We start from the raw sequence: 27,199 nt of genomic DNA on the forward strand, positions 1-27,199 counted from the left end.
GGTTTTGAATCAGTCATAAGGGTATACTTTTAATTGGCTAAATCACACTTCAATAAAAGTTAATAGACTAGCCCAAATATTTATTTAATATCTTGATCCAAACATTTCTTTATTATTAGCTGCAGATTACCAAGCATTGCTTAGTGATGATTTTGAAGTTGTCGTTCAAAGTTCATTCTGGAGAGGATGAAAATAAATAGACACTAATACCTCTTAGATAACAGCAATTACTACATATATTGACACTGAAAATGCCTATCAATTTCATACCAACTTAGACTGGTTATATTCAATGAATCTGTTAAAATCAGCTGCACAATACAGCTGTACTATCATTTGAAACACAACTACATAAAGACAATTCCATACAACAATAAAATTGATAAATGTACTACTATTTGCTCAACTCTATTTAGTGATTCTTCAATTGTGGATGAAACCATACTTTTCCTTCTACCACACTTGAACTTGCAGATTAATTTGCAGGGTCTTGGACAGGTTGCATATCACATACATATGGATGTTTGTCCTTCAACAGAAGGGAGCCATTGGTTCAGAAGAACAACTAAGAGGCTTCCCTTGTTATTGTTTTTCCTGTGGATTTCATTCTGCTTCAATGAAGAAATCTGCCAAAAGGTAGGATTGATTCTATATAACATGGAGACAGAAATAATTCTTTAAACTCTTCCACTAATTTCAATCAGGCCAGTGCTGGGTTCAGATCCTGAAAGTCATGCCTATGTGCCTTCTTATTCTACCTGGGAATTATGAACTTCAATTCTTTAGAAGATCTTTTGTGGTCAAAATGAAAGAGTCCAAGAGGCTAGTAGAAGCACAAGATGACAAAAGAAACCCCCGGTAGGGTGGGAAAATCCCTCAAGCAACTAAGTGAATTAACTATGTTCAATTGACATGTGGCTCAGAAGAGGAGAAGCATCCTTGAAAATAGAATGGTTTGCTGAGTGGAATTTGCTGTAAGTAATCAGTTCTCAGCTCATTCATAGTGGAGAATGACTACTGCATAACAGTTTAATGGATAGTTCTATTCAGGTTATAAGTAGTTTTAACAGCAATTTATCAGGTTGCACTATATACTTATCTAATAATCAAATTTAAAAATATAAATAGCCTGCCTGCCTAGATGCACTTAACACTTCCATTTCTCTTCATACCTTAAGTACTTCTTGGATCTTTCAGCCTTTTCTTTTTGCCTTGTTTCTGTTGTTCCTGCTCCTGCTTCCGTCCCCATTCTTTATTTGGTATTTTCTATAAGTGAAAGATTTACTCTTTTTTTAAAAGAGGCCATGCAAAAACTTCAAATAATTCACACTCCTCTGCTCCCTAATTTATGCAGGTCATTATTTTTTTTGAAAAAAAAAGTTTTCTTGGGAAGTATATGATAATCAGTGCTGGATAACATTAAAGAAATTATTTATATATGATAACTCACCTGTTGTTCTTGGTTTTGCTTACCATCCTCATTTTTATCCTTAAAAAAATAGAAAAATAAAATCATTTGTCTCCCCTTTTTATCTCTCAGGAAAAAAATCAACACAAAACTGCTGATTAGGAGTAGGAAATCTGTGTAGCCTAACCCACCTTGCTGAACTGCTCACATGATCCATGCTGTGGGTATGTTGCTGCCTTCCTCTAAGTGCCCTAAGACAGGGGTCCCCAACCGCCGGTCCGTGGACCGGTACCGGGCCGCAGAACAAGCCTTACCGGGCCGCTGGTTGCTGGGCGCCGCCATATTTTTTTGGTAAAAAAGCGCTTCCGGTGAGCTTTTCCGGGTAGAAAGCTCACCGGAAGCGCTTTTTCGTCATAAAAAGATGGCGGCGCCAGCGCTTCCGGTGAGCTTTTCCGGGTAGAAAGCCATTTCTACCTGAAAAGCTCACCGAGCGCTGGCGCCGCCATCTTTTTCGTGGCGTCACCGGGCGCTTTTCGTATAAAAGATGGCGGCGCCCAGTTGATGCCGGTACCGGGCCGCGGCGCCCAGCTGATGCCGGAACCGGGCCGCGGCGTCGAAAAGGTTGGGGATCCCTGCCCTAAGATATCTAAGGTACCCTAAGATGTCTAAGATGTCTGGCGAGTAAATAACTATTTAATAGAGCAAGTCAAGACCTTTAAACATTTGAGGGTTTTCTTCCAAGCTATAATCACAAATCACTATGCCACTTTAAATGTATAAAAACCAATGTTGGCTTTATAAACCTTTTACTTCTTCAAAGGAGCTCATCATATACCTGCAGTGCTGAGATCTGAGCCCAGTTCCTTTGGGAAGCTCAGCTGGGCCCTACAGGTCATTCCTTCCTTTGGGAAGAGTTCAGTCCAAGTTTTTGAGAACCATCTTTCAAGTACCTTGCTGAGTTTTAAACACAGTCCTTTGCCGTGAAGCTAGCCTTCTTAAAATTGAAACTTCTGCCTAGATTCACATCTTCTCCTACTGGCTTATGGGCTCCTTCTTATCAGTTGGTTTGGTCCCTTTAATTAGGACCGACAACTTCCAGTGTTCTTGGAGCCAGATGATACACACTAAATTGCAGCGATTCATTACCTGCCATCATCTTGATGGGCTACAAACATGCACTAACTGGTCTCAAACAGTGGGCCATTGATGGGCCACTCTTTAGACCACTGGACAGTGGGCCACTCTCCATTTCCTCCTCCAACCAGCTAGATATCTCAGTTGAGATAGAGCACGGGTGTCAAACTCGATCATGTCATGTGACGTATCATGACTTTTTTGATTTTGTGAAGCCAGGGTGGGCATGGCCTGCATGTGATGCATCGAGTCCACAGGCCACCTGTTTGACACCCCTGAATAGAGGAATAATTGAATCGCTTTGGTTATTCTCTATTGCACTATCTATCCAGGTGCTTGCCAGGAATTATTATTTGTACTCTTTACTAAATGTCCTGGACATTGCAATCTGTTTTATCTTAAGAATTTATTGTCAGATCAATCAGATTTTATTTCTTTGTTCACAGCCAAGTACTGTTCTGTAGTTTGCATAATATGCCATAGTAAACTCTAATCCTTTATAGATATTTTAAAATATGTTTATTTATTACATGTGTTAGATTTATTGCCCACCCATCTTGCCACAGGAGAGCTTTTTAGCTTAATTAACTGTGACCTTTGCATTCTGTTTGCTACTCTGTGACCAAATCAAGATTTGATTGCTTGATTGCTGCCTTCTTCTAACTTTAAGGGAATCCATGCTATTGAAAACATTTTCAGTCTTAAATTAAGTTTGCAAAGTATATATGCTTCAGACCAGGCATGAATGGATGGAGAATCTCTTTCTCTTTGTCCGTCCCCCCCTCCCCCCCACCAAATTATAAATGCTATAGAGCTCGCCCTCTACTGGTGGTAAAATAATCTGCACCAATTTAATTATTTTTCTTACAGGGTAGTATTGGAACTGTGTACTTGTATATTGAGTAAATAATAAATAAATCTAAAGAATAAACTGAAAAAAGGAAAATGTGCCCATCCATTTTGGTTCCTAATCCAACCCACTTTTGGAGTCTGGCTTCTTCCTTTTTTTTAGATTTTTTTTCTTGTCTTTTTAAAATATAACTCAAGATGATGGTGAATATAACTATGCTCCTTTCTCCTCCTATTTTCCCCACAATAACAACCTGTGAAAAGGGCTATGGGCTGAGAGTGACTGGCCCAAAGTTACCCAGCAGGTTTTTCAAGCCTAGTTGACTAGAACCAGACATTGTTCTGGTTTCTAGGCCAACACCTTAAACCAATACATCAAACTGGCTCCATTTGTGGGGGTGTTTTGTGGCTTTGTGTGGTCACAGAATAGCATGTGAGCCTCTTGGACAAACAAAAAATAAGCATCTTGGTTTCATGCTTTTGAATACTGAATAATTTCAGTTGATCTTCGATTCAGTCAAGTGTGGAAGAAAAAGATCTTTTGAAGCAGCCTAGCATTGGCTTGGGAGGCTAGAGAAAAAGAAATCTGTTCATATGATTATGAACAGATTTTACAATAATCACAGCAAGTGCTACTACTACTTACAAATGTGGTGCCGTTTTCACTCTGAAAAAAGAAAGAACAAAAAGTTAGTATTTCATTCAGCACTTCCTTCTAAAAGGAAATCTAGAGCAAAAGTTAAATACATAACAATAAATACTAATTATGTTTAAAAGATGAATTGGTATTTAAACTATTACTAAACTATCTTGTCTAAATCTATATACACTATAGCTATCTGTGCATATTCTTAGATGCAGCACAATTTGAATCTTTATCAACAGTGGCTACTTTTATTGTGGGGGAAATTTAAAGTTTTGATAGGAAGCTTAGCTTATATAGAAGAAAAGAATGATCATAATCCCTAATAAAGCTAAATTTGTATGTATAATTGGTAAAGCAAGAGAAAAAAGATTAAATTATCCAAACATAATATGATTGATTTGTCTGAGAAGTGCATCTCTATCTAAATTATCTAACTGGACAGAATCAATGCCAAATACAGAACAAAAAATGAATAATAATAACCAGGAGATGTCTACCTTTGCAATGTTTTCTATGGAAATAGAAATAGGCAGATAACAAAAAAGTAAACACAGATGAACACAGTTCTCTTTGTGGTCTAGCAATTTAACTGAGATGCACATGGATAAGCATCTGAATTACCGAGTTTTGTTATATGGAAAGGAAGATCTTTACTGAGATCCCTTATTTTCATGGTAAAACCTGCTTTTCACCTACCCAATTCCACCATATTTAGCAGATCTCAATTCTACTCTGTCCAATAACTGGAGTTATCTAAACAGTTTGTAAATCTGTCAAAGACTAAAGAGAACAAAACAATACAACACTGAAAATAAAATAATACAGCAAGAAATACTACAGGAAGAATACTAAATAAAAGAACATATATAAGCCTCTGTATAACAGTGGCCACCTAATATTTCCTCTTAGGCATTTTAGGTTTTGATCTTATAAGTTTGAAATATCAAAGAGGGGGCCAGGAGTGATTTCTGGATAAAGCAGGGGTGTCAAACTCACATCGTCACAGTGTCGTCACATGAAGTATCATGGCTTTTCCCCTCTTTGCTAAACTGGGAGTGAGTGTGGCCAGCACACGATACATCCGGCCCGTGGGCCACGAGTTTTACAGACCTGGACTAGACTATCCTATATGCACAAGCTTTACACAGATATTAAAAACCTCTTCCACTCGGGAGCATTTAGAGAAAGTAATATAAAATTTACTTTTTTTGATGAAAAAGTGCTTCCAGTGAGCTTTCTACCCGGAAAAGCTCACCGGAAGCGCTGGCGCCGCCATCTTGTTTTGATGAAAAAGTGCTTCCGGTGAGCTTTCTACCCGGAAAAGCTCACCGGAAGCACTTTTTTACCAAAAAAAGATGGCGGCGCCCAGCAACCAGCGGCCCGGTAAGACTTGTTCCGCGGACCGGGACCGGTCCGCGGACCGGTGGTTGGGGACCCCTGTTCTACACAGAATACAGTCCTGAAATGTACAGTATAAGGAGCTGCTGGTTGAAGGATTCATCTTGCCAATGTACTGGATTAAAAATGATTTATAGATAGAAGCCTTTTTCTGTAGTAAAGTTATTTTTTAGCAGAAACTCACATTTTTCTTTTTATCTTTTTCTTCATAGCCCTGTAGAAGAGGGATATTCTGAATGTCTTAATTTCCGAGAACAGTATAACACAGTATAAAAGTCTAATATCTGGCTGTTGCTTTGAGCTCCAAGCTTGGCAATTTGGTTGCAAATGTTTTGTTACCATTTGAGGAGACATTGTCAGTGTGTTTTGAATTGTGTTTGTCTGATGGGCACAACTCAAAACACACTGACGATGTCTCCTTGAATGGTGACAAAACGTTTGCAACTAAATTGCCAATCTCAGGGTTCAAACGAGCAGCCTAATTACCAACCCAAGCTACTAATATTCAAACACATTTGAACAATATCAATCAAGATGTTTATGATCTTATCAAATTCAGCAACATTGCATTGCAAGTTACTTAATCTTATCTTGAAACTTTCTGTAGCTAAAATCAATTCTCTGCACAGCCAAAATCAATGTAAATTCGACCCATTTGCTCCAACTTTCTACGAAACTGGGTTAATTGAAAATGATTACTGTATTTTTATTTCTTTTAGTTAAAAATCAGGTAATTTTAGGCATATGGAGAGTAGCTAAATGACTAAATAATATCTCAGACCCACTCTTTTGTTATGCAATATTAAAGACCATATTGTGGCATAAACATTTGAAAATAAAGAAAGTCACTTACTAGACCAAAGTTCACATTGACTCCTGCCTGGAAGAATGGAAAAGTGGATTATTCTATCTGCTTTATAAACAGAATTTCATGAAAACCCAAAATGTATAGAAATATTAACAAGCTCAGTGATTTATTATCCATTTTTTAATATAAATTTTATTTGGGTTTTCACAAAAACATAACACAAATAAAACATCTTTTTTTTGAGAATAGCATGATCCCAGGTTATATCACTTCTCCATACAGACACAAACTCAATTTCATATTCATCTTTGTGTTCTATTCCATATCTTATTACTATTTTAACATTTTCTCCATAATTTTTCCCCTCCCTTGGTTTTCTCAACTTTATTTTTAATTATCTCATATCTAACTTCAGTTATATCTTTTTCTAAGTTTCAATGTCTTTCCAATCATTATATTTATACTTTTGTCTGTCCTGTTTCAATTTCATATTATCTTTTCTCATTAAACAAAATTTCCCCTGTAGTTACTAATTGGAGTATGACACCTTTATATCTTTTAATTTTATCCATTCAACTCTTATTTAAACTTCAATTTATGCCTTTAAAATTATAACATTCAATATAGTACATAACTTCCAATCGAATTCTGCTTGGTACATTCTTAAATACACACTATGTTTTAAATATATATATATTAAGAATGTGTGTGTGTGTGTGTGTGTGTGTATACATAACAATAGTAAATAAAACACTCATTCCATTCCAATTCAATTCTATCATTAATATTAGTTAGAATCTTAACATCTTTAACATTTCTTTTCAATTGAATATCATACTTCCTTGTGAACACTTATAAACTTTTCATAATTCTTTTTTTATATTTCTCTTCACTTATATTTTTATAAATCATTAATAATAATTTTTATTAATAATAAAAATGTTCCCATCCTTTCCTAATTTCATTCTCTCATTCACTTTATTTCATTTATTTATTAACAAACATTCTACTGCATTAAAATAAGTATTTTATCCATCATTTTAATCATAGTTTCATATTTTCTAAAATTATTTCTAATATAACTATCTTATGTACTATCTTATGTACCTTTGCAGAGTCCCTTTTTCAATTAAATTTTCACCCATTATCTCTAAATAGGCTTATACTTTCAATCCTTATACATTTTCCCTGCTTCTCTATATCTTGTTTCTGTCTTTTATAACTTCTTTTCCTTTCCTTCTTCCCCCTCTTCTTCTCCCTCCCCCTTTTGCCCCCTTGTCTCTACTTCTAATTCTCTCTTCTATGATCCTCTCTTCTGTTGCTTCCTAATATTGTAATTATTTTTCAAACTATTCTTGTGTTTTTTTTGGTTGTTTTTTTCAAATCTTAAACTTTTCACTTTCTTTCCCCCCTTTCCTTCCCCCCCCCCCACATAAAATTACTTGATCATTAAAGATGGCTTCTTCTTTGTCCCAACCTTCTTTTTCTACAAGTGTTTCTTGTTGTTTGTCATAGTTCCAGATCTCCATTTCTAAAAATTGAAATACGAAGCCAAAAGAACCTCTTCCTTCTTTTTTTTTTTTTTAAAGCAAGTTTTATTAATTTTTAAAACACACAAATTATCATTATTCATTACATGTTTAAACCTTTTTCCCTTGTAAATTTAACAAGTCAGATAAATTATGATTCTGTTTTAAACCATTTCCATATAATATACCAAAACCTCTTATTCAATTTCTCTTTACTTCTCTTTACTCTTATTCAATATCATTATTATTATTTCATCTGTTTCTTTCTGACTTAGTTACCATTATTCTCATTCTATATTTCTACAAGTTTTTACCAATTCTCTCCCAAAAAGACATATACACACAACACACAAAACATAAAAAATATCTTTTGGAAAGTAACTTGGACCCAGGTGTCTCTCTCTTCATGGACTTCAATTATATTCATGCTCATCTTACATATCATTACTTATTTTATTTACCATTCTAAGCCTTCTATATTAACTTCTCCACATATTTCACACTTCTTAATTCTACCTTAATTAATCATCTTAGTTTAAATCATTATATTTGTATCTTTTGTCCATTTTTTATCATCCCTTTGTCTCATCCCTTATGAAAAAAAAGAAAATCAGTTTCTCCTGAAATCATTAATCAGAGTATGATGCCTTTCTATCTCCCCCTAAGTTAATCAAATTAATCTTTAAAATAATATCTAATACCCAATCAGATTTTGCTTGGTACATTCTATCTAACTAATACATCCAACACAATTAAGTGCATAATTAGAGAATAAATCCAAATATTAAAAAGAAATACTATAATAAAAATTTTATAATAACATCAATACCATAATTTTATTAAACTCTTTAATTAAAACAATATTCTAAACCTCTCCTATTATTAAGTTTTAAAACCAATCATTTTTAAACATTTTAACATTTTAATCTCTTATCAACTCTTAAACCATTGCAATACTACCATCTCATCTTATGTACCTTGCAAAATCTTTTTTTTTTTAAAAAAATTATACTTTATCCATTATCCATAAAAATTCCTTTTTTCCATTTAATTTCAAAACGTTGTAGCTTTTCTCCACCTTTTCCCTTTCTTTCTTTTCCCAACAAACCTTTCTACCCCCCTTCTTCTAGCCTCTGCCTTACCGGCTTCCCTTCTCTGTCGTATTTCTTTTCCCCTTTGTTTACAATCATCATATTGGTTTTGCACTTTATTTTTCCCTTTCTTAAATGTTTTTTAGATCTTAAGTCCTTAAATCCTTTAGTTTTCTTCTTTTCTCTTCTTTTCTTTTCTTTCTCTCTTCCTTTTTTCTGGATCAAATTCTGAGATTCATTAAAGATGGCTCCTTCCTTTCTTTCTTGTTCCTCTGCTGTCTTCATCTGTTGTAATTTTTGTTGATAATTAGTAAGCGCCATTTCTAAGAAAAGGAAAGCTTCTTCCACACCATTTCTTAGTTCCTCAACAGAAAGAGCCATTATAAATCTTCTTTTCTTTTCTCCTTCTTTCTTCTTACAACAACCAGAATATTCAAAAGAAAATAAAAAAGATAGAACAGTCCCAAAGTTATCAATCAGTCCAAACCAAGGCAGAGTTCTCACTTTCTCCTTCTGGGGTGATATCAATCAAAGAGAAAGAAAGTCCATAATCTGTTTAAAGTCTTGTTACAATATATTCTAGTCTTCAAATCCTTAAGGCATCTGCTCCAACAAATCTTAGCATACAAATATTTTCTTTTTAATCCTCTCTCTTCCCACTCATCGCTTAAAACCAATTTCCACCTAAAAAATAGGTTTCTTAATATCCAGTTATTTATTCCGTAGGAAAAGAGGGAAAGCTATCCTTTCAGCACCTTCAAGCAGCCGCTTTTTCCTCTTCTGGCAGGTATTATTCAGAAAGTCATACTTTTCAGGAATTTTATTAAATATGTCTTAGAGTCCTAGGAGCCAAGAAAAACTTTCTCCTCTCAATCACTTTCTCCACTTCCTCCTGCGCATTCTTACCCGGCTGCCAGCTTCTTTGTGGCGGCCATTACGGACCGCCGCTACACCGTCCTGGGAAAAGGGGTTCTGCCGGCCAGGGAGGGGGTCTGCAACACCCCAGTCCCTTCTCCGGATCCCCCTACCTTCAGCTGCCCCTGCAGGGCAGCCTAGCTCCGTACCGGCTGGGTCGGAGCCCCAAAAACGACTAGCGCGGCAGGGATCGCGCAGCTTCGCAAATCCCTGCCGCTCATGAAGCCGACAAACCGGAAGTTCCAGAACCTCTTCCTTCTTGTGCATCTTCTTTCTGTTTTTTAAGTTCCATTTTCAGTTCTTCTAAAAGTAATGCCATTTTAAACACTTTTAAACAACCACCCTATTGATTTTAATCATTTAAATCCAATAGCCAAAAATCCAAAAATCACCAAGTAATCCAAATAATCCAAAACTGTTTCTTCTTGCTTCTTTTTTCCACTTTCTCTTCCTGGGGTTCTATTATTTTGTTACAAAGTTTCAGTTAGAATGTATCTTTTAGGAATCTTGTTAATGTTTTACTGTAAGTTCCTTTTAGTTCCAGGCAGTCTCCTCCATTTTTCTAGATCCCGCCCTTTTATTCTTTCCTTTTCTCTCCTTTCCTGCTTTTAAAGGTTTTTGAGTAACCAAAAGTCTTTACTATCCCTTTGACAATCAATAGGTTTAAATGCCTATTGATGTCAAAGTGGATTTTTGTCAATTTCTTACTTAAATCTCTTAGCTGTCAGTATAAGGAAGGAAAGAAAAAAAAAACCAAACCCTTTCTCTTCCCTCTCTCCTTTGCTGCTTCAAAGTCTTCTTTGGGAACAACGTTATTTTTTATAGTTCAAATTCCAGGGTACCTTATGTTGTTGCTTTTTCAGTTTAACCCGGTCAACCAAAACTTTCTCTTCTTATCTTCCTCCTGCACATTCTTTTCCGGTCTAGTTCTTCTTTGAAGTGGCCATTTCTGACCACTGCTGCAACCGCCTTCGGGAAAGGGAGTAATGGCCAGCTGAGGAGGAGATATGCGGCTCTCCTCAACCCTGCTGCTGGTTTTCCTCCTCTTCACTACCTCTACAGGATGGCTTCACCCCAAATCCAGCCAGCTCGGGGCGCTCCGGCAGTGAGCAGGAGAGGGAATGTTAGGGGATATTTGAGGGGGGGAGGGGGAGGTTGTATTGTGGGGATATGTTTAGGGGGGGGGTGGATTGATTTATTTGGAATTATTTTTGGGGGGATTTATTTATATAAATAAAAATAAAAAAATTATAAAATTTTATTTTTTTTTAAAAAATAAGAGATGAATTTTGTTTTTTTTTTTTTTTATATTGGGGGGGGGGGTATTTTTTTTACTTTTGCCTTTATAAAAAAAAGGAAAAAAAAACAGATATAAAAAAAAAAAAAAAAAATTTAAATTTGTTTTCATTTGATATCTCAAACTAGCAAGGTAACATGAATAATGGGAGTATGTGATATAGTATCTGGCAATAGCTGGCACATTCAGGGTAGATAATTGGAATGGAAGAGATAGTGTAACACCCACCAGAGAAGTAGGAACAGCTATTCAGAGTTACCAAACTCTGAAGAAGTGGAAACAAAATCCTTTCTTTCTTGCTTTCTTCATTCATAGCTAGTGGGCTTGAAAAATATAATTTGGATAGACAACTATAGATATCGATATATCTGTAGACATCTGACGATAAGAGATGAAAACAATCGTAACAGTTATTCCTGGCCTTGGAACTGAAATGGATTTGTCTGACTGAGAAACTTATACACATTAAGAAATGTCTTCTGCTTGTTCTTCCCAGATGGACGCCTGTACCAAGCAAGCATGGTGATAATTATCACCATGTAATGTGGATCTCTCTGAAAAGAGTTCATAAAGAAAAGTCTTCATTTCAGTTCCTTTCTGTCCATTCTTGAGCAAACACGCAGACTGCCCTATGTAATCAAGTATCTTTAAGAATGTCTACACAGTAAAGACTCAAAGGTGATTCCATACAGAATTGCTTAATCTTGATGCACATTTTCTCTTACCCATAAAAAGGTATTCCTTGGTCATTCAAGAAAGCATGGAAATATATAGCTTTCCAGATATACTCCGGAGCTATAAATAAAGCTGCCATAAGGATCACAAATCCAATTGCCTGCCTGCTGTTCTTTAGGATATCAGACAAAAGGTTTTAGACTTGAGATCTGAGATCCCTTCTACTGAAATTGTAAAAGATTATACTGATTATACCTGACATATTTTATGCATCATGTAACAGAAAGTTATCAATCATCCAAAACAAGCTCACCACAACTGTAAGTTTCAAACAAATGCTGCCATCACCGGGTTGAAAACCTGAAGTTTTGCAATTCTGACCTACTTTTACAATCTATAATAGGAAAAAAAATAACCAAGATGAATAAAAATACTGGACATTTCAAATTTCATTTTGAGCTTGATTACTACACACATAGGTAGATCTTAACATAAATAAAGTTTTTCTAGTTTTCCAGAGGACAATTCAAATGCTCAGAACTAACAATTAATACCACCTTAGCAGGAGCTTTGGGGCTGCCAAATTTGAAATAAACCTGATGAAAGTTAATTATTGGCTGTATCATATTTTGATATGCTTTATGCAGCTAAAATAATTTATTCTCTATATACATTTTCCCAATATATTTATTGCAAAATAAACTTTATTTTTACAAATTGTATTATACTATAATTTATTTATTTACAGTAGAGCAGTAAGAACATACCTATGGCATCACCAGGACTCAAACTCATTAAAGGTAGTCATTATTTCATTACAGGAGCCATAGCATATTGGTTCTTATTGCTTAATACCTTAGCATCACACAAGATGCCAAGCTAAAACCCAACAAACCCATTCTACTTTAGTGGTTAAAGTATGCTTCCTTTAAAGTAACCTCACAAAGGGTAGCAGCATCTTCCCAATGACTCTTGCCAGAGTGCCAATACTACTTTCAGTGAGGCAGGGCAGCTGATTAAGGTAGATCAGCCCTACCTTAGCTGTTACCAAGATAGAGTCTACCCATCATTTCACTGCATAAAAACAGAGAAACCAGCCTTTCAGGAAAAGCATCTCATTAAGATAGTTGCTTGTGATATACACATCTTTAATGGGCATGATTGAAATGGGCAGTATAATACAAGTGCACACATGCAAAAATAGCAAAACAATTTCTTACCGCTTTTCTTAGTCTATCTTTCTCTTTCTAAAAGAATAAAATTAAGAGAGGAAAATGATTGTTTTAGAATTAAAAATAATAATTTTTAAAAATGCAGAATTTGAAGCTCAGCAAGAAAAAAACACAAAATGCTGGTGAAAAATAATAAATTGCTCTCATAATAAGGTTCTTTCCAGAGCTGCTTCCTATTTTGTTGCCAAACTATGCTCAAATAATCTAAAGACAACTACTCTGAATAACACTGTGAATGTTTAAAATTTAAAGCTGAAATGTTGAATGGTATGATAACATTTATACACATTGCCATTTTAGGTCACTTGCCTCTGTTTTTAATGGAACTGCTTCAGAATCCTCCAGCGTCAGAAGACAAAATAAGAAAATACTGACCAGAAAGCGCACCTTCATTGTGTCCAGATTTTAGTATTTCCACAACAGGTTTTGGGGATCAAGAATGTCCTGTAAGATCACTCAGTTCTGTATTTCCTACTTATACCCACCACAGAGATGAAAAGGTTGTTACCTACTCTTTTCTATTGAGCCCCCTTACTGATGCCTCATTGCTTGTGAATGTCCTTGTATACATTCTTTTCCTTATCAGTCTTGGCATACATAGCATCTTAAGCAATATCTTTTAGAAGAATTCTAGTGAAGCTTGCTGTCTACAGATTTATCTAAGATCACTGAATTCACCTGTAAAAGCAGCTAGTCTGGAAGTCTACAAATAGATTGTATGAGTACTAATGATGGTTCAAGTGCAGAATGTGAGGATGGAAAGAACGTTTTTGCATTTCGCCAATGGCTACTCCTCTTGCTACCTGGTAACTTTGCCACAAGTTGCCAATCATGACAGTTCCTGATTTCCCCACATTATCATGCACTGAAGGCCAATAGAAACACATAAATATCAAAAGTATTATGATGGTGTCATGGAACTCATTCCAGTCCCTTTTCCTTATATAACATACAAAACATTCCCAGAAAGAAACAGAACAACTAATTTATAAGGTCAAATTACCTTATACTTCACTGCAATACAGATGTAGATTAACAGAGTTGGAAGGGACCTTGTAGGTCATCTAGTCCAACCTCCCATCCGAGCAGGACACCCTACACCATTTCTGACAAATGGCAGTCCAATCTCTTCTTGAAAGTCTCAAGTGATGAAACACTCACAACTTCTGAAGGCAAGTTTTTCCATTGGTTGATTGTTCTCACTGTCAGAAAGTTTCTCCTTATTTCCAGGTTAAATCTCTCCTTGTTCAGTTTCCATCCATTATTCCTTGTCTGGCTTACAGGTGCTTTAGAAAATAGCTTGACCCCTTCCTCCACTGTGTGGCAGCCCCTCAAATATTGGAAGACCTCTATCATGTCTCCCCTGGTCCTTCTCTTCACTAGACAAGCCAAGCCCAGTTCCTGTAACCGTTCTTCATATGTTTTAGTCTCCAGTTCCCAATCATCCTGGTTGCTCTTCTCTGCACTTTTTCTAGAGCCTCAACAGTAGGTTGTGGTCTACTTTGTCAAATGCCTTACTGAAGTTTAAGTATATTATGCTCACAATATTTCACTGATCTGCTAATTTAGTCACGATGTTGAAGAATGAAATAAGTTGCAGAGGATGGCCTGTTCAGAGAAAGGTTTGAAATCCTTCTGAAGTCTCAGTGTTACTACATATCTTATACATAGAAATACCTAATTCTAAAATAATTACTAATACTAACATGCATTTTTAAAAAACAAGCTTTGAAACAGAGATAGAAAGAGTTAAAAGCCAGACAAGAAAGACTATATCATTCACCCGACACATGACAAATTGTCAAAATATGAATAATCTGGTAAGTTAGGTATTATGGCTCCAGAAGGTCATTTAAGTAGGTTCATGAGTCATCATGTGATTAAACCAGGAATTTGGAAATTTCTTAACAAAAAGAATTTCCTACTCTTACAAGATTTGTGAGATGAGACTTGTAGTGAATTCTGTATAAAGATAGCATCTAGATTTTCTTTCAATAAATTCTTTTAAAATCTTGACCTATTTACTGGATTGTTGTCCTGTCTTATTTGTGGCTAAAGCATCCAGTACATATATATACCAATAATATATTAAAAAAGAAATCATTGAACTTAAAAAAAATGAAAGCAATAAAATAAAAGAAGATCTGAAAAGATAATTTTTATTTTTGCTATTTAATTCATACATAAATCATTTTCTCCTTGTTAAGATTCAACTGGCTCACCTTCATGGTTGGTTGCAAAGTTTCATGGTCACATGGCCATGTTTATGACTTTTTTTTGCCAGTTTCCAGCCTTTTTGACCAGTTTCTGGCAAAATAAATGCCTATAAGGATTTGCTTAATAAGCATAGTGTTCATTAAATGACCACAGCATTCATTTAACAATCACAATATTTACTTATTGACCGCTGCAATGTCATAAAATCAAGTCTGGTTATGTGGAAGCTTTATCTTTTGACCATTATGTCTTATGACAGAAATTCTGGGCCTATGATCCTAAGTCAAAGACTACATGTATTCTATAACCACTGAAACCGACTAGATTACTTGGAAAAACAAGAAATAATAGAATATGCTCAGTATAAAAGCCTGAGCATCAGATTAATTCTATTTGACATTGAGGGAATTTTATACTGGCTGGGCCTTGCAGGGTCTTTCAGGACATTGCAATTATAGCTGCAACATTTGTAAATTTGAATGAGCATTCCTGTGAAAAGAGGATGGGGGAATTGTACAAATACTTGGAAGATTGCAAGTTGGCTGTTGGCCACTTCTGTATATTATTCACTTCATCATTCAGTAGATTTGCCACAGAGCTAAAGGAGTCAACCTATTTTCCAAAGTATCTGACGGCAGGACAAGTACCGTAGTAATAGATGGAAGCTCTTTAGAGAGATCCAACCTAGAATTAGGAGGACATTTCCTGTCAGTGAAAACAATTAATTAATGGAATGGCTTACCTCTGGAACTTGTGGGTGTTCCATATCTGGCGGGGTTTAAGAAGAGATTGAGCAACCATTTCTTAGGAATGGTATAGGATCTCCTGCTTAAGCAGAGGGTTGGACTAGAAGACCTCCATGGTCCCTTTCAACTCTTACTCTGTAATTCTGTAAATCCCTCTAAAGTGCTGATAAGCTCCTGCTCACACAAAACAATGAATGGATCCTTGCATGAATCAGATCAGATCATCTTCATTCTCCTTTTGCTTTTTGGAGGAGAATAAAAATATATTTTGTTATGTCTTTTCTGGTTGGTTTCACTTAGCAGTTTGAGAACTTTGACATTGTATTTGTGTTTTTAATATGTTTTTTAAATTAAGCACTTTTTCTTATTACTACTTGAAAAACTGTGATAAATTTCCTTTTATAGTTATGAGCCACCTGGAGAATATAAATGCTTGCTCAGTTTAGGATCCATTATAGAGTGTTTCTAACTGATGCCCATTCAGCCCTTCTAATCATTGGAAAATGAACTTGATTATCTTCTGTTTAATCTTTGCTAGACCGCTAGCAAAGGAGAATGTACTGAATCAGTGATAAGGCAGCCTTTTCCACTGGCTAATGCTCATATAATCAGGAAGTTCCTCTTGATTTTAGCCTGAAGTTCCTTCCTTCCCTTGGTTCTATTAGTGCTCTCAGGGGCAATAGAGAAAAACAATTGCTTTTTATATTATCTCCTTTAGGTATTTGAAAAGAGTTAGCATATCTCTACTTATTTGTCTTTTCTCTGTCCTTCCCTCATAAGACGACTTCCAGATTTTTCACATCTTCCTCTGAACTTGCTGTTATTCTACAGTCTGAACTACAGTTAAAGTGGTTCTAGAACTGGATCACAGTACTACATTTGAAATGAGATCCAATAAAATAGAGTATAATCAGGGCCAACTTAACAGCATTATGGGCCGCAGGTAGTGGTGCGATTCAATCAGTGTAACAACTGGTTCGGTGAGTGTGCGCTTTGCACGTGCACATGCACACTCCGCGTTTAAAAAAGCCCATTTTCAGCTCTAATACTTATCTTCAACTGCAGCCCCTGTGAATAAAACAACTGAGGTGCAGCAAACCGCTCTGCTGCACGAATCAGCTGTGCTCTTAAAAAATGAAATAAAGCACAGGAAAGAGCAGGGGTGGGCGGGCCCACATACTCGTTGGAGCGTGGGACGTGGGACACAAGTATGTCTATGTATTATGGTAATTATATGTTCACATTATTAATTTACAGGCTATTGTTATTTTGTGCCTATTAATTAATCTTACCATTTTTAAAAATTTGATCCAACTGAAACTAAACATGCAGTAATTATTTTCTGTAGCAAATACAATTTTACTTCATGGACCACAAGAGGGAGCTAAACTTATAACAGAAAGGGGAAAAAAGAAGCAAATTACCAATTATGGGGAAGACCTGGAAAATTTCTTTTTAAATGTCCTTCCATCTATAGTGTACACCGTTGTTAGAGAAGTGGAGCTTAATATTCCTTACAAATTAAACCAATGACAAATATTACAGAAAATAGGTAATTTCTTGCATTCTTCAACTGCGTAAACATAAGAATCCTGGTAGATCAAGATAGCAGCCCGTTTTATCCATTGTTCTAGCTTCTATTTATTATAGAAGGCATCTTCGGTTTCTGGAGAAGAATTTTAACTGCTATGTAACAAAATCTACTCTGTGTATTTTGTTTGCATGGCTTCTCCTGAAACCCCATCTCTAGTATTTTTTATTATTGTTGTTGTTGACTGCATAATCAGCAAAATGTTTAAATTGTGTTTGGCATTTTTATCCACCTATTGAATCCTTCCCAAGGGTCTGGAGTAGGACGATATTTTTATAAGATGGTATTAAAGATCTTGTGGCAAGAAATAAGCTGTTACAAGTAAAGCTGCCTTTTGCCATTGACTGTGATTTTTATCGATGCTAATAATGGTGCTCCGGATGTTAGGGATCACACCCAAGCATCTACCCATGTTTTCCTGAAAATGTTTGTGTTTATTTTGTGTTTGTGCTTTGTGTTTGTGTTTATTTTCATAGTCATAATGTACACTGAAGATGGTATTTAATTTCACTGTATGAGGTGCAATGACAATAAAGTAAACTAAACTAATCGGACCTGGTCTTATTTTCTTTTCGGCCCCAAAATAAGCAATAAGTCTTATTTTCAGGGGATGTCTTACCTGCTTCCCTTAGGACCACTGCAGCCACACCTCCCATACCCCAACACCTGTCATGCTGCTGCCTGACTTCTGTGGCTGGTGACAGCCACTCGTGGCCAGACACCACTGACTTGTCGCGACAGTAGCTTTGCTCACAGAACACCAGGAGGCTTGTTGCACCAGGAGCCATGTGGCATCCTGCCATGAGTGGCACCACATGCAATGTGCCACGTGGCCTCCAGCTGCGAGCGGCTGCAAGCAGCTGCAGAAGTTGGGCAGCTGCACAACAGGTTTTGGGGCTCCGGCAGTCCTAAGGTAAGTGGTGTGGGGCATGTGGGGCAGCTCCACCCTGCCACCCCCGCCCTGGCTTGATTTTTATGCCTGCGCCTCACCCCACCTTGTACAACCAGATGGTGGGCGGGGCTTAACTAGGACTTATTTTGGGGCTAACTCGGGCTTATTTTAGGCACAGGCATGAAAATCGGGCTAGGATTTGTTTTTGAGGTAACATGGTATTACTATTGGTACTATTTGGAAACATGGTATTTGGTACTGTTTAGAAATCTTTACTCTTTTTAACCACAATTCTACTTCTATTTGCAGATCTTTGTAGTTTGTGATTTTTTCTCCAGTTCTTTCTTTTATATTCTGCTGTCTTATTATTATGAGTACTTGCTATCAGACTTAAATAGTCTCTTCAAAATGAACGTATCTTATTGTTAAATATTCAGGTGAATTGTATGTTAAGTGGAGTCTGATGTCAGACTCCACTCATTGGTCCAGCCACTGGTGGGAAGAACGAAACTCTGTCAGTGGCTGGAATATTGGACTGTGCCGGCTATATAAAGCCGGTGATGGCTGTGGCTTGCTGCTTTTTGACCGTGCTTGAATAAAAGTTTCTCTGGAAACCCTGGGTCCTGCTCCTTCTTTTTTGCACCTCATCTAACACTTACATTAGAAGAAATTGTGTACATAAATAGCAACCAGAGTTGCTCCAAGGGTAAGCTGGGTGGCATATATATTGAATAAATAAATAAAAATATATACAAAGATGTTCAAGGGAGGAGAGGGAGGCAATAACGTTACAATAATGATGGGTGGGATGATGAGTGTTGGACATAGGCTGCTGGTTAGGGTATGTAGTCTTGGTATGTTCTTGGCCTCAGGGCTTGGTCATTGGATCTTCAGTAGCTCAGGCTTCTGATTGTTGTTATTAATACCAAGAAGCCCTGTTGTAATAAGGTTCCCCTGCTCCATGATCTGCTAATTGATGAAAGGTTTGACCTGGCATGTGCCCATTCAAGGTTTTAGCACTAGCCACAAATCTAAGACAAAACAAATTAGCTATTGTCATCTTGAAATCATGAAATTGTTTATGTTGTGTCTTGTAAAAACCAAAACAGGATCTATTTCCACAAGAGAAGTGATTTATAATTAATTCCAAAATCTTATAAGTTGAAATTGAAGCTGAATATTTTATTATAAAAGTTTCCAGTTTCATCTGGACTTAGTCTACTTACAACTTTTAAGATCAAAATTGTATTTAACTTTTTGTTATTTATTTCAGATTCATGAAATCTTTAAGCTTGAGTTTAATTTTCTTTTAGTTCAGGATTGAAGGCAAACTCATGTTCTCAAACTTGTAATTCCATAGGTCACTAATAGCTTAAAAGTAGTTAATGATCAATTTATGGTCATTATAATCTTCAAATAAGCTTTTGAAAGTAAGAGCTGTGAACTTAAAAATTTCTGCCATGGTTGCAACCAAGATTGCTGATTCCAATGTCTCCTAGAATTCAGACCCACAGAAAACTGCTGTCCTGTGGTCTCCTTATGAGGAGCAGCCATACAGAGCACATATGGGTGATCTCTCATTCTGTCTTTATCTGGGGAGATTCCATGGGTCTTTGCCACAGTTGTCAGCTCTACTTTTGCAGACCTATCTTCAGTTCACTATACCTCCCATAGAAGACAAATTAGCCATTGTCACCTGAAGATTCTGGTGGCTGTTATAGATGCTGCCCCACAATTCCTGAATATGAACCTATGTTGATATGTTGGGCTCTAAGGATTAGTTGGGATTGCTGTTACCGTAGCAGCCCTTCTTCTGCATTACAGATTCCTGCTTTAGCTGCTCGATGATTTAGCCAGATTCTCAATGAGGTTCAACAGACCTATGAAATTTAACTGCTTTAAAAGTTCTTCATGATGTTGATTGGGCTGACATAGATTAACATGGCCATTCCTCTGAGAGCTAAATTATTCATCATTACAAAGATACTTTTATTAGTAGCATCTGTATTTGACACTTGGTTCTTTCTTTGCTGGGACAAGAACTGGTGTCACACAGTATATACATTGGTATATGTTAAGAAGAAGAATAAATTACTTACAATTCTAAACCAAATTCTGAATTTGCTCCCATTCAATTTGACTATGTCAAACCTTCCCATGTGACAAATTATGTAAATTTCAGACCCCAAAAGGGAGGCCTTATCTCTGATCTTTGGAATATCGTTTCATTTTTGTGGTGCAATTTTTATGCTTTATACACTTAACTATCACTGATTAGCTGATTAGATGTCTTTGCTAGTTAATAATTTATTTCCTAGTACCTTAAGAAAGTAGTAACGGGGTTATATTAAATATTTCATCTGAAAATTATGATTGGGCAATCAAGGATATTGAGATCACTATCTCAATGAATGACCACTTCAGAATGATGTGAACCTTAAACAAAAATTATCTAAGAGTAGATAATGATAGTAACACATATTTCAAAATAATCTGATTTTGCTGTTCTTGCTGGATTGAATTGCTACAGATTAAAATGTCAATGTTGCAAGTCCTTTTTTATGACTCTTTATAGAACTTGTTTTAAACCTAAAATTGCCTATTTTAGGGAAAGTAAGTGTCTAAGAACACTGAACACTGATTGTGTTCAGATGGCTACAATTATATACAGAAATTTTAAACAATGGAAAAATCTGCAGTCAGTTCAAGATATCCCAAACCCTTGCCATCCTAAAACCCAGAAAAAAAACCACATGATGGTCCAGCAAGCTACTGCCCTATAGCTCTGTTGAACATTTGCTATAAACTTCTGGAACTATTACTTTATGTCAATGTATACATGTTGATAGAGTTGTCCCTTCTTTCCAGGCTGGGTTCTGCCTGGCTGCCAGAGAAGCTGCTGCAAAGCAAGTTCTGGCTCTTACTTCATTTATCAAAGCTGGTTTCCAAAAAGGACTGAACATTTTTGTGGCTTTTGTTGATTTGACTGTAGCAGCATATGACCTGTTGTGGCTTGATGGTTTGATGTTCAAGCTGAAGAAAATATTCTGTGTCTTAAAATGTCAAGCCTTCTGGAAAAACATGTTAAAATACTGATACTTTAAAAATCATTGTAGGAGATATCACTGGTAAATTCTTTTCTATTAAAAATGGCTTGCCACAGGGATCAGCTCTAGCCCCACTCCTATTTATTCTATGTTCTACCAGAAACCATCTCTGAAAATTTTTGCTATGCCAATGAAATGCAATAGCTATCCAAACCAAGGATTTTGAGGAAGGAAAGAGGAAGTAAGATTGTAAGTGCAGTCATTGTTTAATGACTGAGTTGCCAGCGCCAATTATGGTTACTAAATGAAGTCTACATTTACCACAGGACTTGATTTGCTACTTCCATCTATTTTACCCACATTCTAAATCATTTTAAGAATTTAAAAATCATTAAATTTAACAATTTAAAGAATTGAAGAGTTAAAGCATGCTGGCTGAGGAATTCTGGGAGTTGAAGTCCACAAGTCTTAAACAGGCCAAGATTGGAGACCACTGAATTATTGCTTCCCTTTCATTCTATTGCCTGCATATTATTCTCCAGGCTTTCTTAGTTCTCTAGAACACTTCAAAGTAAATGGATTTTTTTTTGTTTGTTTGAACCAGTCATAAAATTATCTGCTAATATAATGCACAATTGCAAAATCATTACAAATTATTGATATTCTCTCCAGGGGTGGCATTGACAGTTTTGGCCATGACATTAGCTGTATAAAGAAACCGCAGAAAAAAAGCTCATCATTTTATCATGCTCCCCAAACTGTTTATCTAACATAGTTGATTGCTGCATAGTGAAGATGTTATCTTATCTGTGATAATATAGGTTGTGAATTGTAACTGAAAGATACCTAAGTCCAGTTGGGCAATTTGAAGACATCTGAACAGCCCAGGACCATAAATTTATGTAGCCTAAATATAGTCACCAGACTTCATTTTAGATTTGTGAAGTAATATTAAATTTGCAGCAGTAATAGGAAATTAAGAGGAATTAAGGCCTCTGTTCCCACTCTTCTCCAACTATCTACATCACGGGTGTCAAACTTGTGGCCTCACATTGCCATCACGTGACCTTTCATGACATTTTTCCCATTTGCAAAGCTGCGGTGGGCATAACCTGTGTGTGACGCATCCAGCCAAGTGGGCCACCAGTTTGACACCCCTGATCTACATAGATATGGTTGTTTGCATTTCTTAGATTTCTAACTCTTAAAATTCTTCAAGTATAATTCTTCAAACATGATGCTTAGATATTCCACTGCTGTTTATATTAAAATATTAGATAGGACATCTGTAAAATAGATTATGTAGTTATTGTGAAATCAGTCTTCTATTAAGGTAGGAGAGAGGTGGGGGGGACGTATGAACACATATGTTCGAGCAAACAGTCCATTGTTTCTCAGCTCCATGTGATTTGGTTTGATTGGCTTTCTATATTAAAATCACTTTCTGCCTCAGATCTATCTCCTACATTTCAGAACAGAAAAAGTAGGCCTCACATGATTAGGGTTAAAGGGAACTATAATCAATTGTTCCCAGAGTAAATAACCTGTCACCCATTATTTATATCTTTATCTTACTCGGTGAACAGTTTCCAAAGAGAACACATATTTAAAGGGGAATGAAGCGTTGTCCTTGCTTGAGCAGATATAAGGAATAAAAGGAAACATGACAAAAATCTTACAGTACAGAACATTCGCTACTTAAAATAAGTGTTGCTTCATTTAAACAGAGCACCATTTTCATTTTCATTCTTTCTCCTTACTAGTAATCATCTACGCTTTTTTTGTGTGTTGTCCATCCTATTCAGAGTAAAAAAGAGAACTTAGTAATCACAACTTTACTGAACAATACAGGCAATATTTTTAAGAGATAGGATTAAATATAATAGATTTCTTCTAATTATAATGAATTGTATACGTTGTGGTTATTTAAACTTATAAGATCACCTGACTGATTGCACTTTAGTCAGCCACATCAGTGTATGAATTGCTTTCAAGATAAGTAAGGATATAAATCACCCCTTCAGAAAGCTTTACTCTAGGTTGGATAGGAAACCTTCTTTTAGTTCTACGTTTTGTTATAATACCTAACAACCATGGCATTTGATGGCGTCTGGAAAGTAGAGAAGAGTGAAAACTATGACAAGTTCATGGAAATAATGGGTAAGATCTGTATTTTCTTGCTTAAGAAAAACAAATTGCTGATGTAATTCAAGATGCTTGCTACCAATCTCTGGCATTCTTCTTTATTATTCACTGGATTTTCATGTCAGCTTTTTTAAAAATTTTCCTTCCCTCAAAGACTTACTGGTTAACTTACATACTTTCAGGTTTGTACATTTCTTTCTGTGACAAACAGAAATGTTGACAAATGATTTTTTTTCTTCATGACTAAAACCACTTAAACCAAAGCCCACAAGGCATCCTCCTTTTTTTCCATGTTGGCTCTTCAAATCTTAGACATTTGATTTCCCTGCTTCCAAATATATACAATTCCAACCCTTACTTTCTTGTACACATCCACTCTATAAGGTTTTGCTTTCTTTCTCTTTTTTTCATATTTAATTTATAGCGTCATTCTGCTGTTTATTGGTAAGAAGTCATTGCTGACTTTCATTTTGTCAAAAGCTAGTTTTCTGAGACTCTCATAAACTTTCTGGCTTCCTAAGACTCTGAGACTCTCAGAATCTAACCTAAGTGGCTTTACATTCTACAAAATCTAATGTTAAGAAATCTTGTGATTTCTTAAACATCAACTGCACCCAGGGATCGGTATCAAAAAATGTAGGATTCTGGCAACTGTAGACTATGAACATAAAAATCAATGAAAGCATTAGTTTCTTTAGCAAGTTTCAGTTATCAATTCCTGCTCACATACCATCTCATAACCAGTCTGGGTAGATTCTGCTCTGGAATCTGGGCAAGATGGTATGCAGCAGATGGAGATGAGAGTCAGAAGTCCTCCAGCAAGATTTTTTATTTCATCCTCTGTTTGTAACATTCTCATTATTATTGTCTCAAACATGATATACGTTATTTCCCAGATTCTCCTCTAGTCTGTATTTCCTTTTTCAATGGAATTTATTATTTATTTTCATATGTGCTACTTCCCATTAGTTATTTGACTCTAGAATGATCAGTTTTCTATTGTTAACACATACTAATTGCACTGATGTCTAGTTTTCCCTTGGTAATTTCTTTAGTCTTTTTATTACAAAGGTAAGCTAAAGTAATTTTAATTAATTCTATACCCAGAGCTTCATCTTCTCCTTTTCTGTAATGTTATTTTCCAGTTCAGAAGTATCAGATCATGTATATTTAGCTAATCTGCGCAATTTGACCTTTGACAATATTCTGGCTTCTTTGCATCAAAAAGGATTTGACTATTGTTAAGTGGGGGGTTGGGTTTATGTGCTTATTCATCACTCATATTTTGCTTGATTTTGTGAACTCAGCTACTGGCAGATATGGAAAAGAGAAGGGATGCCACATTAGTAGTCCGAGATGTATATCATGTATAATTCCACATTGATTAAAATCCCTAAGAAACCATGAACAGATCCTGGTAAACTGGTTGTTTTAGCCTTTAAAACCAAAACCTAGACAAATAAGAAATACAGAGGACAGACTCAAATTGTCTAATTCTAGCCACCCCATTTAGACAATTTATTTAAAATAAGTATTTAAAAAGCATCTGTCTGCTGTGCAACTGACTCACACTCATGTTAACTTTCACAGGTATTAATATAGTGAAGAGGAAGCTTGGAGCCCATGACAACCTGAAGCTCACAATCAAACAAGAGGGAAACAAATTCACCATTCAAGAAAACAGTACCTTCCGCAACATAGAGATAGTGTTCACTTTGGGAGTGAATTTTGACTACAGTTTAGCTGATGGAACTGAACTCAATGTAAGAAAACTTTTTCTTCTTAGTATTATAGAGTTTTTCTGTTGATGTGGGCTACCATAACGCACCTCAATTACTGTTCTCATGGATAAATATTCCTGGTTTCCTTAATCTTTTCTCATAGGAGTTAGTTTCCGATCCCCTGGGTTAGCTGACAAGATGGTTGAGAGGCTATACAGCAAAGGGTTCCAAAACACACCCACTTTAATTATAACCAGTTACAAATATGTTCAACCATATCAAAAATCTTCCTTCCTCTCTTTTTTCCCCTCCTTCCTTCAGCTTCAATCATAACAATACAAGAGCACACAATAGATACAAACTCAAGGTTAACCGCACCAAACCTGACTGCAGAAAATACGACTTCAGCAACAGAGTGGTCAATGTTTGGAATACTCTACCTGACTCTGCGGTTTCTTCCCCAAACCCCAAAAACTTTAACCTTAGACTGTCTACTATTGACCTCACCCCCTTCCTAAGAGGCCTGTAGGAGGCGTGCATAAGTGCACCAATCGTGCCTACTGTCCCTGTCCTATTGTTTCTTTTTATTTTTCTTATAAGTATCTATCCCATGTATTCAAAACTATGTTTATTCTTATACCTGTATCTTGTAAGTGATTGAAAAATCAAATAAATACTAAATAAATACTAAAATATACATGCCGTGTACTGTAGGGGACCTGGGACTTGAAAGGAACCCAACTGGTAGGTTCATTCAACCGGAAGGATAATGGAAAGAAACTTGACGCACTGCGGGAAATTGTAGGAGACGAAATGATTCAGGTAAGTGTATCATAGATATTTTTTATATACAGTAATCAACAGCAATAGAAACGTATATTATCTTACCAAGGAACTGAGAAGATTTAACAAACAAAAAAAAACCCACTATTAAATATTTACTTGCAGTTGTAAGAAAAAAATAGTTGAGAAGCCAGTTATGGGGCTAAAGCAAAAGAAAAGAAAATCAGATCACAACCCGAAATAATAACCCCTTCTTAAATTCAAAACATGAAAAACCAATTGTAAAATGTTTGAAAATATATTAATCATAAGTGGGGCCTTGTCGTGAACCCTGGCCACATGCAGTGCTCCTTGCAGGATTCTATTCCACAATCTGGTTTTGCCTACATTTGCTTTCTCCAATGGTCTCATCTCTGCCTCTTTGCTAATATGGGCCCTACCACAATAAACAATGTCCTGATCCAAGTGCTTCTTGGGTTTTACTGTAGCCCAGCTTGGGAATGAACTTAACTTCTGAGACAATTTAATTAATAATTCCAGGAGCATTTCTCTTTCTGGATGCAGTGGCTGTATTGTTGAGTAAATACTAGGATTAATCAAAATTGTTCAAACAGGACTATGTGTCATCTATTTTGGGGTCATTATTTAACAATAAATATTTGATATTAGCCTATTTATGCCACTTTAAAAAGAGCTGGTTTCTGGAATATAGAATTAAACTATTTCTGGGAAAATAAGCACTGTAAATCCAGAAAAATATTGCTGATATTCTGACCTGTTTTACTTATTTTAAAAATAATATCTTTTCAGACTTATACCTATGAAGGAGTAATAGCCAAAAGATTCTTCAAGAAAGCATAAACAACTATTGCTGAAGACTGAAAACTATCAGAAGATCACTTGTGTTTTCTTTATGTTTTCTTAACCAAATACAAAGTAGCTAAATACTAATATTCACTTAAGATATATTTATCTTTTATGCACCATGATTATTTAGCTAAACAGTGTTGCTGAGTATCAATATTAAATTTACTTTTTATAAATGGAAAAAAATAAACCTTATTTCTATTCCATA

General features: G+C 35.9%; 2 protein-coding genes across 2 annotated transcripts; one reads left to right on the forward strand and one right to left on the reverse strand.

Moving 5' to 3' along the window:
- Window positions 1–17,329, reverse strand: LOC148130710 (uncharacterized). The gene is made up of 9 exons (XM_087963191.1): window positions 17,238–17,329; window positions 12,971–12,997; window positions 12,064–12,144; window positions 6,289–6,315; window positions 5,620–5,649; window positions 4,038–4,058; window positions 1,451–1,489; window positions 1,173–1,266; window positions 1–177 (listed from the first exon to the last, which is right to left on the reverse strand). The coding sequence occupies exons 1-8, from the start codon at window positions 17,271–17,273 to the stop codon at window positions 1,174–1,176; spliced, it is 354 nt and encodes a 117-aa protein (XP_087819317.1). The 5' UTR covers window positions 17,274–17,329; the 3' UTR covers window positions 1–177; window position 1,173.
- Window positions 17,330–22,769: 5,440 nt separating this feature from the next.
- On the forward strand, window positions 22,770–27,199 carry FABP2 (fatty acid binding protein 2). Its single transcript, XM_026667076.2, has 4 exons — window positions 22,770–23,635; window positions 25,211–25,383; window positions 26,056–26,163; window positions 26,935–27,199. The coding sequence occupies exons 1-4, from the start codon at window positions 23,569–23,571 to the stop codon at window positions 26,983–26,985; spliced, it is 399 nt and encodes a 132-aa protein (XP_026522861.1). The 5' UTR covers window positions 22,770–23,568; the 3' UTR covers window positions 26,986–27,199.

The sequence above is a fragment of the Notechis scutatus genome, chromosome 4 (assembly GCF_049901735.1).
Source record: "Notechis scutatus isolate UNSWTSFEM ecotype Mainland chromosome 4, rNotScu1.2, whole genome shotgun sequence".
Taxonomy (NCBI): domain Eukaryota; kingdom Metazoa; phylum Chordata; class Lepidosauria; order Squamata; family Elapidae; genus Notechis; species Notechis scutatus.